The sequence below is a fragment of the Myotis daubentonii genome, chromosome 15 (genome assembly GCF_963259705.1).
Source record: "Myotis daubentonii chromosome 15, mMyoDau2.1, whole genome shotgun sequence".
In the NCBI taxonomy this organism is placed as follows: domain Eukaryota; kingdom Metazoa; phylum Chordata; class Mammalia; order Chiroptera; family Vespertilionidae; genus Myotis; species Myotis daubentonii.
In genome coordinates this window covers 8,466,598-8,479,961 of record NC_081854.1, presented here as the reverse complement: position 1 = coordinate 8,479,961, position 13,364 = coordinate 8,466,598, and the positions used below count along the sequence as shown (strand labels likewise).

Sequence of the window (13,364 nt, the reverse complement as noted above, 5' to 3'; positions counted from 1 at the left end):
CACGGGGAGGGGGCGGGGCTGCCCTCCCGGGCCGCATGCGAGGACAGGCCGCCCCCTCCCCTTTCTCCCCGGTCGCGGGGCCCAAGTCTTCCTTCTCCGTCCGAAAGGAGGGGAGGGGGGACTCGCTGCTACAAGCCTCGCCCCCAGTGCCACTCAGCCCCGCCCGCCGCCTCCGGTGCCCGGTGGCCGGAGGTCAGCTGTGGGCGGGGTCCCTCTCCCCAGTGTCTCGTGTCCCCGGGGCCCTCCGCCCCCCGTGCTGTGGCCGTGTCCGTGCCCCAGGGGTGGGGGGCGCAGAGCGCGCTCCCCGCTCCCCTCCGGCCCCGGGGTTTGCATGGGAGAATCCTCTTTCCACGGTGCCACTGGGAGATGTGCCGTGGGGGGGAGGGCGGACGGGGGAAGCTCTCGCCCCGGACTCTGGTCGGCCCCCCTGCCTCAGGCGTCACTCAGTGATCACGGGTAAAGAGAACTGTTTCAAAACGCGCCCGTGTTGACTGATTTATTTATCAGGACCTTCAACCGACCACCCGCCCCGAGGCCCCGGGAGCACGGGCTCCGCGTCCTCTGACCCACGAGTCCCGAGTCCCTCGGTGCCCCGGGAAGCCAGACCCTACGCCTGACAGTGAGGTTTCGGGGGTCACGTTTATTCAGAGAAATAAATATGGCTCGTGGGAAGGTGCTGGAGGGTCAGGGAGGGACGTCTGCGCCGCAGCCGCGGGGCCGGGTTAGGGTTCCGGAGTTTCCAGCATGTCCGCCAGGGCCCTGGAGAGGAGGACGCAATGGTTAGACCACCCACCGACGCGCCCCAAGCTCACCCAAGAGATCGTTCACCCTCCCGTTCATGTGACCCAGGGGACGTGCAGCCCAGGGCCGCCTCTAACCGGGGTCCTCACACTCCCCCCTCCACACACTCACTGGTACAGGGACGAGGAGAAATAGTCGACGTAGCTTCCTGTGGGAGAGGAGAGAGAACCGGTTTGAGGGGTACTGCACGGGCGAAAGTAGGGGTCACTTTTCACCGCGCCCGGGAACAAGGCCAGCTCCGCCCTCTTTTCCTAATTTCTTCCCCAAACCGAGTTCCTTCCACTTGGAATGTCTTGCTCGGGTTCCCCATTCTCCGGCAGCCTCCTCGGCCCTTCAGTTCTTCTGGCTTAGGCCCCGGCCATTCCGTTCTAGGCCCACCCCTCTACCCGGCTCCCAATCTTGGGGGATAGATGCTCCAACCTCCCGGTCCCCACCGGGGTCCGCTCCCTGGCCCCGCCCCTTCCCCGGGTTTCTCCGGAGGCCGCCCACCGCTTACCTGGGGTGCAGACAGTTTCGCAGACCAACGGGCAGAGGTAGCAGAACTGGCAATGCTGGGAGGGGGCGGGGGAAAGAGAGTGAGTGGCAGGTCGTGGTCAAAGGCAGAGTCAGGATGGGGGCGTGGGGCGGAGGCTTGCTAGGTGGAGGTCAAGGTCAGAGGCAGGGTTCGAGTGTGGAGTCAAGGCTGCATCAGGGGGTAAGGGGTTTGGTCAGTTTGAGGGCGGAGGCCAGGATTTGGGGCTGGGGGGTCCTGGACCATCCTGAGGCGGGGGTGGAGCCTTGAGTCCTGGGGAGGGTGGGGGGGAGGCGGGGTGTCTCACCTGGCACTGGTCACAGTGCTCTCCCATGTTCTCCTCGTCACAGTGGCAGTTCTCACATTCAGTGCATCGCTGGGGACCGGCGGGGGCAGGTTAGACTGAAACCTTCACCCCTTTGGGGAGCCACCTGCCTGTCTCCCACCCTTCCCCCAACTCCTCAGCCTCATTACCTCCAGCCCTGAGCTCAGTATCATCCCCCAAAGCCACCTCTCCCTGCTTGGTTTCCTATGGCAGGGGGACGCCCCATCCCCCCATCACTGCGGGCTGGACCCACGGTTGCACTCTGCTCCCCCTTTTATATTTCCCTGCAGCCTGTCATGCTCCAGCCCCAGGGACACCCTCCTCCCCCGACTCCTTGTCAAGGACCTTCCTCTCTCCCTACACCCTCCCCTTCCTGGACCATGGCCCCAGCCTCCTCCATCGGCTCCTCGCCTCCAGTCTGTCCCCAACATGGCCCCGGAAGTGTCTTTCTTCACCTGGAATTATCCCTGCCCTTCCTTTGCTCAGGGCCCTCCCAAGGCCCCCCGGGCACCAGGGACTGCTTGGTGGGTGGGCCTGGGCTGGGGACATACATTGCAGAAGGAGCAGTAGCCACACAGGGACCCTGGCTGGTAGTTGCCGTACTCTTGGGCGTCCTGCGGACCTGTGGGGACAGGAGGGCAGGAGTGACCCACACTGCCGCGGCTCCTCCCGCTCCCACCAGGCCAGAGCACCTACCGGCTTCGCCGCTCTCTTCCTCGCTGGGGCCACCTCCAGCCACCTCCCTCCTGGCCAGTGGGTTGGGGATGATGGTGAAGGGAAGCCGGTTTTCCTCCAGCCCCTCCTCCTCGTCTTCCTCCCGGCGGTGGTCTTGGCTCAGTGGGGCCTGAACCTCAGTCCTCTCTTCTCTCCTCTCCTCTTCTTCTTCTTCATCCTCCTGCTCCTCCTGGCTCAGGCGGAGGCCATGGCCTTCCTCCTCATCGTCCGCGTCCTCCTGGGCCCGGCTGCCTTGGTGGGTGCCTTCTTCTTCCTGCTCTGAATCTTCCTCATCTTCCTCCTGGGAGCTGTGCTCTTCTTTTTCCTCTTCCTCTTCCTCCTCAGAATCTCTTTCCCCCAGATGGCTTCTATCCTTGACCCCGGTGTGCTCTGGGGCCTGGGGGCTGATTTCTTTGATGGACGCTTTCTGGCCGGTCTCTTCATCGCCGTGGCCTTGTTGACGATGGCTGGGAGCTTGGTGGCCCAGCTTGGCAGAGCTGTCCTCGTCTTCCTCCTCGGGGACTTCTGCTTTGTACTCGTCTGGGAAGTACTCCTCCTCGGTGCTCTTGGCGCCTGGCGGTCGGTAGCTGGCAACGTGGTGACTGAACTTGACTGTGGCCTCCTCCTCCTCCTCCTCCTCCTCCTCATCTCCAAGGCTGTGGGGAGTATGTCTGGAAAGCTGGTGCCAGTGTTCAGTGGACACATCCTCACCCTCGTCTTCCTTGTCACCATGGCCTGGATGTCCGCGGCTGGGGGCATGATGGTGGTGCTCGTCCGAGACTGCATCCTCGTCCTCCACGTGGCCTTGGTGCCTGTGGGCTGGGTGTCCGTACTTGATGGAGGCATCTTCATCCTCATCCTCATCCTCATCTTCTTCTCTGTGGCCTTGGTGTCCGTGGCCAGGGACACGGTGGTGGTGTTCATCCTCATCTGAGTCATCTTCATCCTCTTGCTTGCTGTGGTCTTGGTGCCTGTACGCCCAGTGTCCATACTCAGTGGAGGCATCATCATCATCGTCATCATCATCATCTTCTTCTTCTTCTCTGTGGCCTTGGTGTCCGTGGCCAGGGACACGGTGGTGGTGTTCATCTGAGTCATCGTCATCTTTTTCCTTCCTGTGGGCTTGGGACCCGTGGGCCTGGAGGCCATACTCATTAGAGCCATCATCATCATCATCATCATCATCATCATCATCGTCATCATCATCATCTTCTTCTTCTTCTTCTCTGTGGCCTCGGTGCTTATGGGTCTGGTGTCCATATTCAATAGAAACACCCTCCTCTTCCTCCTCCTCTTCTTCTCCGTGGCCTCGGTGTACCTGCCTCATCATGTGATGTTGATACTCACTGGACACAACTTCGTTCTCATCCTCGTCTTGATGGCCGTGGCTCCTGTGGCTGGGGAAGTGGTGCCCATGCGCTGCTGAATCATCCACGTGGTCATTCCCGTGGCCACGCTCTGCGAAGACCTCCTCATCAGAGACATTCTCGTCTCCGGCCTCGCGGCCTTGGGACCTGTGGCCTTGGAGTCGGTGACCATATCCCCCGGAGACGTCTTCGTCCTCTTCCCCGCGGTCTCTGTGGCTCCAGAACGGAGGCCCGCTGTCCGTGAAAACACCCTCGCTCGGGTCTCCGTGGCCTCCGTGGCTGTGGGTGGGGTGGCCGAACTCACCTGACATGTCCTCTGAGGAGACTCCTGCATTGTTGTTCCAGTTGCTGGGGCCGGGCCCAGCCCCTCTCAGCTGCTGGGTCATGGCCGGAGGGAGGAGCAGGCTGGCCACGGCAGCCCAGAGGACAGACGTGTGCAGCCATGGCCCACAGCGGCCCATGGGGACGGACGGGCAGCAGACCTTCTCCCAGGCTGGCTCTGTTTGCCCCTTGCGGCGATGTGGACGAATGTTGGGGGGGTTCTTGTCTCTTCTGGAGTCTTTCTCTTTCTCGCTGCCGTTCCTTTGCTGTGTCTCTCCCACCTTTGCCTGTCTGCCTTCCCCTGGCCCTCGCTGCCGGCACTGGCCACCCCTGTGAGGCAGTCTCAGGAGTCCCCTGACCCCCCTCTCAGGCCCTCCCTCCCACCTCCCAGCCAATAGGGTCTCTCCCCTCCCCTCTCTGTGGCTAAATTTACTCTCAGCCCTGAGTTATTCTGGGTCAGTCCGCCTGTCCTTCCCCTCCTGCTCCTCCTCCTCCCAGCTGGGAAGGGGTGGGTGAAGGGGTCTTTCCTTGGTCAGGAGTGGGGGGTCCAAGAAACTTGACTTTGGACTCCCAACAAGCTCATGTTTGGCAGCTGCAGAGATAACAGCCAGACTTGTAACGGGCCCACTTGGGGGAGCCCGGGGCAGCTGGGGGCCAGGAGAGATGTATCTGAGGGGTGAGGCCGCCGGCGGAGGGATTGGGGTGAGACTACGGGGTTTCTGGCAGGAACAGGATACTGCGCTGAGCGAGTGGGTGCCATGGCGGAGGCTTTAGCGAGGGGCTAAGGAGCCCGCTCCCAGCACCCGTGCCCATGACCTCCTGTCCCTGGAACTCAGACCTGGGGGCAGGGGACCGGGCCAGGCAGGGCTATAAATACACAGGGGCTCCGGTGACCGGTGACCGGAGGCCAGGCGCAGCTGCTGTCCCGTCAGAGAGCTGGCAAGGGTCATGCGGCCCTGCCCGCCCACAGCCCTTTGGGTCCCCAGCCCTCTTCACAGGGCTTCCTCTCTCGCTCACGGTGCCATCCCTCACCCTCTCAGGGTCATGTGCCCCCTCCCTGGTCTCTGGCATTTCCTCTCTGGGCCTCTGTCCCCCTCTCTCTCTGGGTCTCTGTCCCCCTCTCTCTGGGTGCCTGTCCCCCTCTCTCTCTGGGTGTCTGTCCCCCTCTCTCTGGGTGTCTGTCCCCCTCTCTCTCTGGGTGTCTGTCCCTCTCTCTCTGGGTGTCTGTCCCCCTCTCTCTGGGTGTCTGTCCCCCTCTCTCTCTGGGTGTCTGTCCCCCTCTCTCTCTGGGTGTCTGTCCCCCTCTCTCTGGGCGTCTGCCCCCCCTCTCTCTGGGTGTCTGTCCACCTCTCTCTCTGTGTGTCTGTCCCCCTCTCTCTCTGGGTCTGTCCCTCTCTCTCTGGGTGTCTGTCCCTCTCTCTCTGGGTGTCTGTCCCCCTCTCTCTGGGTGTCTGTCCCCCTCTCTCTCTGTGTGTCTGTCCCCCTCTCTCTCTGGGTGTCTGTCCCTCTCTCTCTGGGTGTCTGTCCCTCTCTCTCTGGGTGTCTGTCCCCCTCTCTCTGGGTGTCTGTCCCTCTCTCTCTGGGTGTCTGTCCCCCTCTCTCTGGGTGTCTGTCCCCCTCTCTCTGGTGTCTGTGGGTCTGTCTGCGCCTCGGTCTGGCAGCCCTGCCCCGCCTCCGCCCCGCCTCGCGCTCTGCGCGTCTCGGGGACGCCCCGCCTCCCGGGCGCCGGGCCCGGACGGGCCGGGAAGCGGCAGATCCGGTTTGTTCGGGCGGATCCGAGGCCGGGCCGGGCCGGGGAGGGAATGTGCGGAGCCGGGTAGGCGGCGGCGGCGGCGGCGGCGGCGGCGGCAGCATGGTGGTTCCGGAGAAGGAGCAGGTACCGTGGCCGGACCCGGGTCCGAGGGCACAGGGAGCGGGGCGCCTGGTCCCCGGTTCCCGCAGAGGCGGGTGCTGCGGACCCAGATTCGTGGGGCAGACGAAGCAGGGGTGTCGGCGGGGCCCGGACTCGCGGGTCGGTGGGAGCGGCTCGGAGGCGGCTGCGTGTGCGGTCGGGACTCCGCGGTCCCGGGGAGGCGGGCGCTGGGGTCCCTGATCCTGGTCCTGGGGCAGGACACGGGGTGCGGGGCTGCGTGTCCCCGAGGCGTGAACTGGAGCCCCCACTCCCCCCCGTCCCTGTCCCCAGAGTTGGATCCCCAAGATCTTCAGGAAGAAGACGTGCACGGCGTTCATCGTGGACCCCACAGACGCGGGGTGAGGAGTTCGCCCTGGGGACCCGCCCGGGGCGGTCCCCGGCCGCTGGCCCCGCCCCCGGCCCCCCCTCTTCCCCGACGCCTGACCCCGGGGACACTTCCAAGGGCGTTCCCGGCGGCGTGTCCCTCGGGGAGGGTGCGGGTCGCTGCAGACACGTCCAGCCTCTCACGCTCCTGCCCGGGGTCAGGGTCAACGCCGGGACTCGGTTCTGTCTCTTTCCTTCCCGTCGTCTGTCTCCTGTGTCACTCTCTGTTTTTCTTTCTTGCCTGTCTCTGTTCCATCCATCCATCCGTCCATCCGTCCATCCGTCCGTCCGTCCATCCATCCATCCACCCATCCACCCATCCATCCAAGAAAGCTTCCCTCAGGGCTCCCAAGACGGCCTACTTTTCAGGAGCACAGGCCCTGCCAGGGCTCAAATTTCACCTGGGGACGCGCGCTGTGTGGCTTTGGGCGAATGACTGCCCCTCTCTGGGCCTTACTGGCCTCTGTGCGTAAAAGCAGACCCTACCCCCCAGGGCCGTGGTCGGCAAACTGCGGCTCGCGAGCCACATGCGGCTCTTTGGCCCCTTGAGTGTGGCTCCTCCTAAGCCTTAGGAAGTACCCTAATTAAGTTAATAACAATGTACCTACCTGTATAGTTTAAGTTTAAAAAATTTGGCTCTCAGAAGAAACTTCAGTCGTCGTACTGTGGATATTTGGCTCTGTTCACTCATGAGTTTGCCGACCACTGCGCCCTAGGGTTACGGTGAGAAGCGATTGAGTTATTTCTGGAGCCGTGCCGGGCCCACGGTAAGCCCTGAGAAATGCCTGCAACTCCCAGGGCCAGGGAGCAGGTACCGCCCGGGCAGGCCCGGAGCTTATGGGGGGGTGGGGGAGGCGGGGGGGGGGGGGAGCCAGACGGGTTGCCACCCCTGAGCCGCTCCTGGCCTCCAGCGACCGGCTCTCAAGTGGGTTTGGGCTGTCTCGTTACTGGCAAGACAGTCCCGGGGCGTGGAGTGTGTGTTGTTGTGCGCCTGTTGTGTTGATGCAGTCCGGCTTGCAACGATGGCTCCACAAGCGGCTGTGCATTTAGGGGGTGAGTGTTCTAACACTTCTGGGTGGGCACTAGGGTGTGGTCAGGAAAGCGTAGGAACCTCTGGTCTAGCGGGCGGAGGGCGTGCCACTGGGTCCCCCCCACCCCCCTGCCCGGAGCTGGGGAGGAGACGGGGCATCACTCATGTCCTGGGGAGGAGGGGCCAGTGTGGTGACATCTGAAGGATGAGCTGGAGTTGGACGGGTGAAGGGTGAAGGCGGGCTGGAGAGAGGAAGGCGGGAAGCGACTCCGGGAGTGGGAACAGCATGTGCAGATTGACCATGTGATGAGGCTTGAAAATGGAGCGGAGTTCAGGGTGCACTGTCGGGAGAGTGGAGGCCAAGGAGGTTGGCGGGGCCAGACCTCACGGGGCCTCCAGTACCACTCGGGGGTCAGGGACCTTGTCCTAGGTTGCTGGGGACCCACTGGAGGGGCAGGGGCAGCTCTGGGAGCGGGAAGACCCTGAGGGGGCCATGTCAGGATGAATAGGAGTGCAGGAAGGCAGGGAAGAGTTTGGTCAAGGGTCCAGGTGGGAGGGGAAGAGGCCTGAGCCAGGCCAGGTCTGTGGGACACAGGAGGGGACACAGAGAGGAGGGGACGTGCACACAGGTAGGAGCTTGGGGACTGATGGATTTGGGGAGTAAGGAGAGTGGCTCCCGGACATGTGGCTTGGGGACTGAGAGACAGTGGGGTTGTCCCCAGTGAGGGACCCAGGAGGATGAGCAGGTTTGGGGGGGCGTTTCGGGGCTCGGTGAGAGATCTAGTGAGCTGGGGCCCCGGGGCACTCCGGGCCTCGCAGACCTGGGTCGGGGACTCAGGGGAAGGTCTCGGACTTCCATCCAGGCTTTGAGAAGTCCTAGCTGTGGGTGGTAATGGAAACTGGAAGTGGGGGAGGTGCTATGGGAGAAAGCGTGAAGTCAGGGAGGTGGCCAACTGGCAATTCCATGACCTGTTCCCCCCCCCCCCCCCCCATGGAAGAGCAGTTTGCAAACACCTGTCTCCAAACGCCGCCTCAGGTCCCAGGCCTGGGGCAGCCCCTTTCTTTCCACCTGATGCTTCCTTCCCTGAAGCGACTTGCCTGGCCTCTGGGCTTCAAGTTTGAGACTGGTGTGGGGAAGCCGCCTGGTCCTGGATCTGGGGACCACCTGACGCTCAAGGGGGGAGAAAGCCACAGATGAGGGAGGACAGGATGAGGTGCCAGGGGGAAGGTTTCTGCCACTTCCGTGGTAGTCAGATAAGACCTGAATAGAGGCCATTGTATTTGGGGACACGCGGTAATTGCCGATCTTATCGGGAACAATTTCAGTTCCGGTGGCCACACTGAGGGGGGGGGGGGGGGGGAGGAGGTGCGAGTGCAGAGGGAGCTGGCCAGCCCCATCCCGCGGACGTTCGAGGTGGAGCTGTCCTGCAGCCACTGGCCACACGCGGCCCCTGACCGCTCCGAGAAAGTGGATTTTTAACTTTTATTTATTTATTTTTAATATATATTTTTATTGATTTCAGAGACGAAAGAAGAGGGAGAGGGAGATAGAAACGTCAATGAGGAGAGAGAATCATTGATCAGCTGCCTCCGCACACACACGCCCCACACTGGGGATGGAGCCTGCAGCCGGGGCATGTGCCCTGACCGGGAATCGAACCGTGACCTCCTGGTTCATAGGTCGATGCTCAACCACTGAGCCATTCAGGCTGGGCTGGATTCTTAATTGTATTTCACTTAAATTTACTTGAATTCTAGAGGCCCGGTGCACGAAACTGGTGCAAGAGTAGGCCTTCCTTCCCCTAGCTGCGGGCACCAGCTTCCTTCTGGCACCTGGGACCCAGGCTTCCCTCGCAGCCCCAGTTTTTCTGGAAGGACATCCAGTCTAATTAGCATATTACGCTTTTATTATTATAGATAAAGAGCCCCATCTGGCTAGGGGCTTCTGTATGGACAGCTCGGGTTCTGGAACATTCCTTGGATAAGTTTTGCAGGGAAGGGCTGGTAGGAAGTCGATGGAAGGGAACAAGGGAGTCCAGGGATGAGGCTGAGATGGGTGAAAGGATCAGGGGGGTAAACCGAGGCATGCCAGGACCCTGGAGGTAGACCCAGGAAGGAGGTAGGGTGCGTCCCCCCTGAGGCTCTCCCTGTGCCGGGTGCTGGGCCGAGCGTATTCTGTTCACGGACCGGGTGGCCATTCTTTTGTTGACCAAAGTTCGGTCTTCACAGCTCTTACCAAATCCATGTGCCGCTTGTGCTGTCCTTCCCGTAAAGTTGGTCCTCACTCACTGCCTTTGTGTAAACGCGCGTCCCCCGTTCTGGAATCGAGGACCAAAGAGATTCAGATACATTTGCAGCTAAACCCCTCCTTCCCCAAACCCGGGTTCCTTGCTTTCTAAAACTCTGGTGCCGGCTCTGGCCGGTGTGGTTCAGTTGGTGGAGTGTCGTCCCAGGCACTGAAAGGATGCGGGTTCGATTCCTGATCAGGGCACATGCCCGGCTGCGGGCTCGATCCCTGATAGGGAGCATGCAGGAGACAGCTGATGTTTTGCTCTCATATTGATGGTTCTCTCTCTCTCTCCCTCTCGCTTCCTCTCTCTCTAAAAGTCAAATTAAGCCGAAACCGGTTTGGCTCAGTGGATAGAGCGTCGGCCTGCGGACTGAGGGGTCCCAGGTTCGATTCCGGTCAAGGGCATGTACCTGGGTTGCGGGCACATCCCCAGTGGGAGATGTGCCGGAGGCAGCTGATCGATGTTTCTCTCTCATCGATGTTTCTGGCTCTCTATCTCTCTCCCTTCCTCTCTGTAAAAAATCAATAAAATATATTTTTTAAAAAAATAAAATAAAAGTCAAATTAAAAAATCTTCAAGCCTGGCCGGTGTGGCTCAGTGGTCACGGCTGGATTCCCGGTCAGGGCAGGTGCCCGGGTTGTGGGCACATCCCCAGTGGTTGGTGTTTCTATCCCTCTCCCTTCTCTCTCTAAGAGAAATCAATAAACACATATTAAAAACCCACCTCTGGCCAATGGCATTGAGATAGCAGGGGCTACTTGTATGTTCGTTTAGGGGGGAAAGTATCATAGGTGGTGCACTTGCCGCAAAGAGAAACGAGCCACACAAGACTATTACAATGAAAACCAAAGAAAGGAGTTGGCCCTCTCGCCGGAAGCTGTCGCCAGCCCCGTCTCAGAGCCTGCAGCCGGCGTTTCTGTGTTAAAGAGAAAGCTGTGCACGGGGTGGGGCGCCCCGTTCCGGCCCCAGCCGAGCCTCTCTCCCGGGCAGTAATCAGGACTGAAAAAGGAGCGACGCCCTCGCCGTGTCTGTCATTCGAGGTTATTTAAAGCTCTGCGTGGAGCCCATGCAGCGCCTGGTATGTCGCCCTCGTTCCAGGGCACGTTGCACGATGCCGCTGGCGCCTCTCAGGGCGACGCGCCAGGCTGTGTTGTTATTGCCTTTTGCTTTGAGGGGATTTAGCTCAGAGAGGTGAAGCCACTCACCCAAAGCCACACAGCTGCCTCAGCCTCTCTGGATGGTTCTGTCCTCGGTGAACATGGTCCGTGTGGATGGGGCAGCGAGGACCCACCGTCCTGGTGGGCAAGGCGGCTGTCTCTCCTCCGCCCGTGTCCTCCTCAGGCTGTGGCGCCAGGAAGGGGCAGGGCCGGGGTCAGCGGGGACGGGGACGGCCTCTGGGGCGCGGGCAGAAGCATGGACACGTCTCCAAGACGCTCGGGGCCGGGGGCCGTCTCTGGGGCTCACGCGCCCCCTTGTCCCTCCCCTGCAGAGGGACCCTGTGCCAGTGCGGGCGTCCCCGGAGTGCCCACCTGTCCGTGGCCGTGGAGGACGCGTTCGGGGCGGCCGTGGTGACGGTGTGGGACAGTGACTTGCACACCACGGAGAAGCCCACCGATGCCTACGGGGACCTGGACTTCATGGGTGCCGGCCGCAAGGCCAGCAATGTGAGGCCTGCATGCTGGGCAGGGCCAGGGCGGCCAGCGGGGCGGCAGCCTGGGGGCTCTCGGAGCTGGGGCCTGGGGCGCCCCAGCTGAACAGGTGTCTCCCCATTTGCCCACCCCTGTCTTCACCTCCCTCTGGGTGTCTGTCCCCCTCCCTCTGGGTGTCTGTGTCCCCCTCCCTCTGGGTGTCTGTCCCCCTCCCTCTGGGTGTCTGTCCTCCTCTCTCTGGGTGTCTGTCCCCCTCCCTCTGGGTCTGTGTCCCCCTCTCTCTGGGTGTCTGTCCTCCTCTCTCTGGGTGTCTGTCCCCCTTTCTCTGGGTGTCTGTGTCCCCCTCTCTCTGGGTGTCTGTCCCCCTCTCTCTGGGTGTCTGTGTCCCCCTCTCTCTGGGTGTCTGTCCCCCTCTCTCTGGGTGTCTGTGTCCCCCTCTCTCTGGGTCTGTGTCCCCCTCTCTCTGGGTCTGCGTCCCCCTCTCTCTGGGTCTGCGTCCCCCTCTCTCTGGGTGTCCTGCTCTCTCTGGGGCTCTGTCCGCCCTCCGGGTCCCTTTGGGCCTCTGCTTCCTTCTGGTCTCTGTGCCCCTCCTGTGTCCCCCCCTCCCCTGTGTCCACAGTTCCTCCGACTCTCTGACCGCACGGATCCGGCTACAGTTTATAATCTGGTCACGCGCACATGGGGCTTCCGGGCCCCGAACCTGGTGGTGTCAGTGTTGGGGGGGTCGGGGGGCCCCATCCTCCAGACCTGGCTGCAGGACCTGCTGCGCAGCGGGCTGGTGCGGGCCGCGCAGAGCACAGGTGACTGAGGGCGGGAGGGGGGCTCTGCCTCCTGGGCCGGGGCTGGCTGCTCGTCTCCCCCACTTCTCTGGGATGCTGCCTGCCCCCTCTGTGTGGGGGTGTTTGTCTCACACTCTGTTCTCTCTCTCTGTCTTTATGCACCTGTGTGCTGCCGGACCTCACCGTCATCACCCCCTCTGTGTCTGTAGGGGCCTGGATTGTCACCGGGGGGCTGCACACCGGCATTGGCCGGCATGTGGGCGTCGCTGTGCGGGACCACCAGACAGCCAGCACTGGGGGCACCAAGGTGGTGGCCATGGGCGTGGCCCCCTGGGGAGTGGTTCGCAATAGAGAGGCCCTCACCAACCCCAAGGTAGGACCCGGGGGCTTGGAAAAGGAGGGGTTTGGGGGCCTGGACTCCTGGGTCTGAGGGAGGAGGGGCTGGGGGCCTGGACCCCTGGGTCCGAGGGAGGAGGGGCTGGGGGTCTGGACTCCCGGGTCTGAGGGAGGAGGGGCTGGGGGCCTGGACCCCCGGGTCTGAGGGAGGAGGGGCTGGGGCTCTGGACCCCTGGGTCCGAGGGAGGAGGGGCTGGGGGTCTGGACTCCCGGGTCTGAGGGAGGAGGGGCTGGGGGCCTGGACCCCTGGGTCCGAGGGAGGAGGGGCTGGGGGTCTGGACTCCCGGGTCTGAGGGAGGAGGGGCTGGGGGCCTGGACCCCTGGGTCCGAGGGAGGAGGGGCTGGGGGTCTGGACTCCCGGGTCTGAGGGAGGAGGGGCTGGGGGCCTGGACCCCCGGGTCTGAGGGAGGAGGGGCTGGGGCTCTGGACCCCTGGGTCCGAGGGAGGAGGGGCTGGGGGTCTGGACTCCCGGGTCTGAGGGAGGAGGGGCTGGGGCTCTGGACCCCTGGGTCTGAGGGAGGAGGGCTGGGGGCCTGGACCCCCGGGTCTGAGGGAGGAGGGCTGGGGGCCTGGACCCCCGGTCTGAGGGAGGAGGGCTGGGGGCCTGGACCCCCGGGTCTGAGGGAGGAGGGCTGGGGGCCTGGACCCCCGGTCTGAGGGAGGAGGGCTGGGGGCCTGGATCCCTGGGTCTGAGGGAGGAGGGCTGGGGGCCTGGACCCCCGGTCTGAGGGAGGAGGGCTGGGGGCCTGGACCCCCGGGTCTGAGGGAGGAGGGCTGGGGGCCTGGACCCCCGGTCTGAGGGAGGAGGGCTGGGGGCCTGGACCCCCGGGTCTGAGGGAGGAGGGCTGGGGGCCTGGACCCCCGGGTCTGAGGGAGGAGGGCTGGGGGCCTGGACCCCCGGGTCT

At 63.1% G+C, this 13,364-nt stretch overlaps 2 protein-coding genes across 3 annotated transcripts in view; one reads left to right on the top strand and one right to left on the bottom strand.

Moving 5' to 3' along the window:
- Window positions 1-482: 482 nt before the first annotated feature.
- Window positions 483-4,393, bottom strand: HRC (histidine rich calcium binding protein). The gene is made up of 6 exons (XM_059665910.1): window positions 2,334-4,393; window positions 2,189-2,259; window positions 1,620-1,688; window positions 1,298-1,352; window positions 913-949; window positions 483-759 (listed from the first exon to the last, which is right to left on the bottom strand). Exons 1-6 carry the CDS (start codon window positions 4,177-4,179, stop codon window positions 723-725), a joined length of 2,115 nt encoding a protein of 704 aa, XP_059521893.1. The 5' UTR covers window positions 4,180-4,393; the 3' UTR covers window positions 483-722.
- Window positions 4,394-5,758: 1,365 nt separating this feature from the next.
- The window catches only part of TRPM4 (transient receptor potential cation channel subfamily M member 4), a 42,280-nt gene continuing 34,674 nt past the window's right edge, over window positions 5,759-13,364 (top strand). The window contains exons 1-5 of one of the 2 annotated variants that reach the window (XM_059665904.1): window positions 5,759-5,915; window positions 6,222-6,289; window positions 11,125-11,299; window positions 11,904-12,084; window positions 12,273-12,436. In XM_059665904.1, the coding sequence (XP_059521887.1) occupies window positions 5,892-5,915; window positions 6,222-6,289; window positions 11,125-11,299; window positions 11,904-12,084; window positions 12,273-12,436 (612 nt within the window). In that variant the 5' untranslated portion in view covers window positions 5,759-5,891. Of the gene's footprint in view, window positions 5,916-6,221; window positions 6,290-11,124; window positions 11,300-11,903; window positions 12,085-12,272; window positions 12,437-13,364 lie in introns of those variants that run through there. The other variant, XM_059665905.1, reaches the window with a different exon arrangement.

Excerpts from the sequence above, each read along its gene's own strand:
- HRC (XM_059665910.1), bottom strand. The coding sequence starts at position 4,179 with ATGGGCCGCTGTGGGCCATGGCTGCACACGTCTGTCCTCTGGGCTGCC. Across the intron at positions 1,353-1,619 it reads AGCACTGTGACCAGTGCCAG|CATTGCCAGTTCTGCTACCT; the intron begins GTGAGACACCCC and ends GCCCCCTCCCAG. Across the intron at positions 760-912 it reads TTCTCCTCGTCCCTGTACCA|GGCCCTGGCGGACATGCTGG; the intron begins GTGAGTGTGTGG and ends CCTCCTCTCCAG.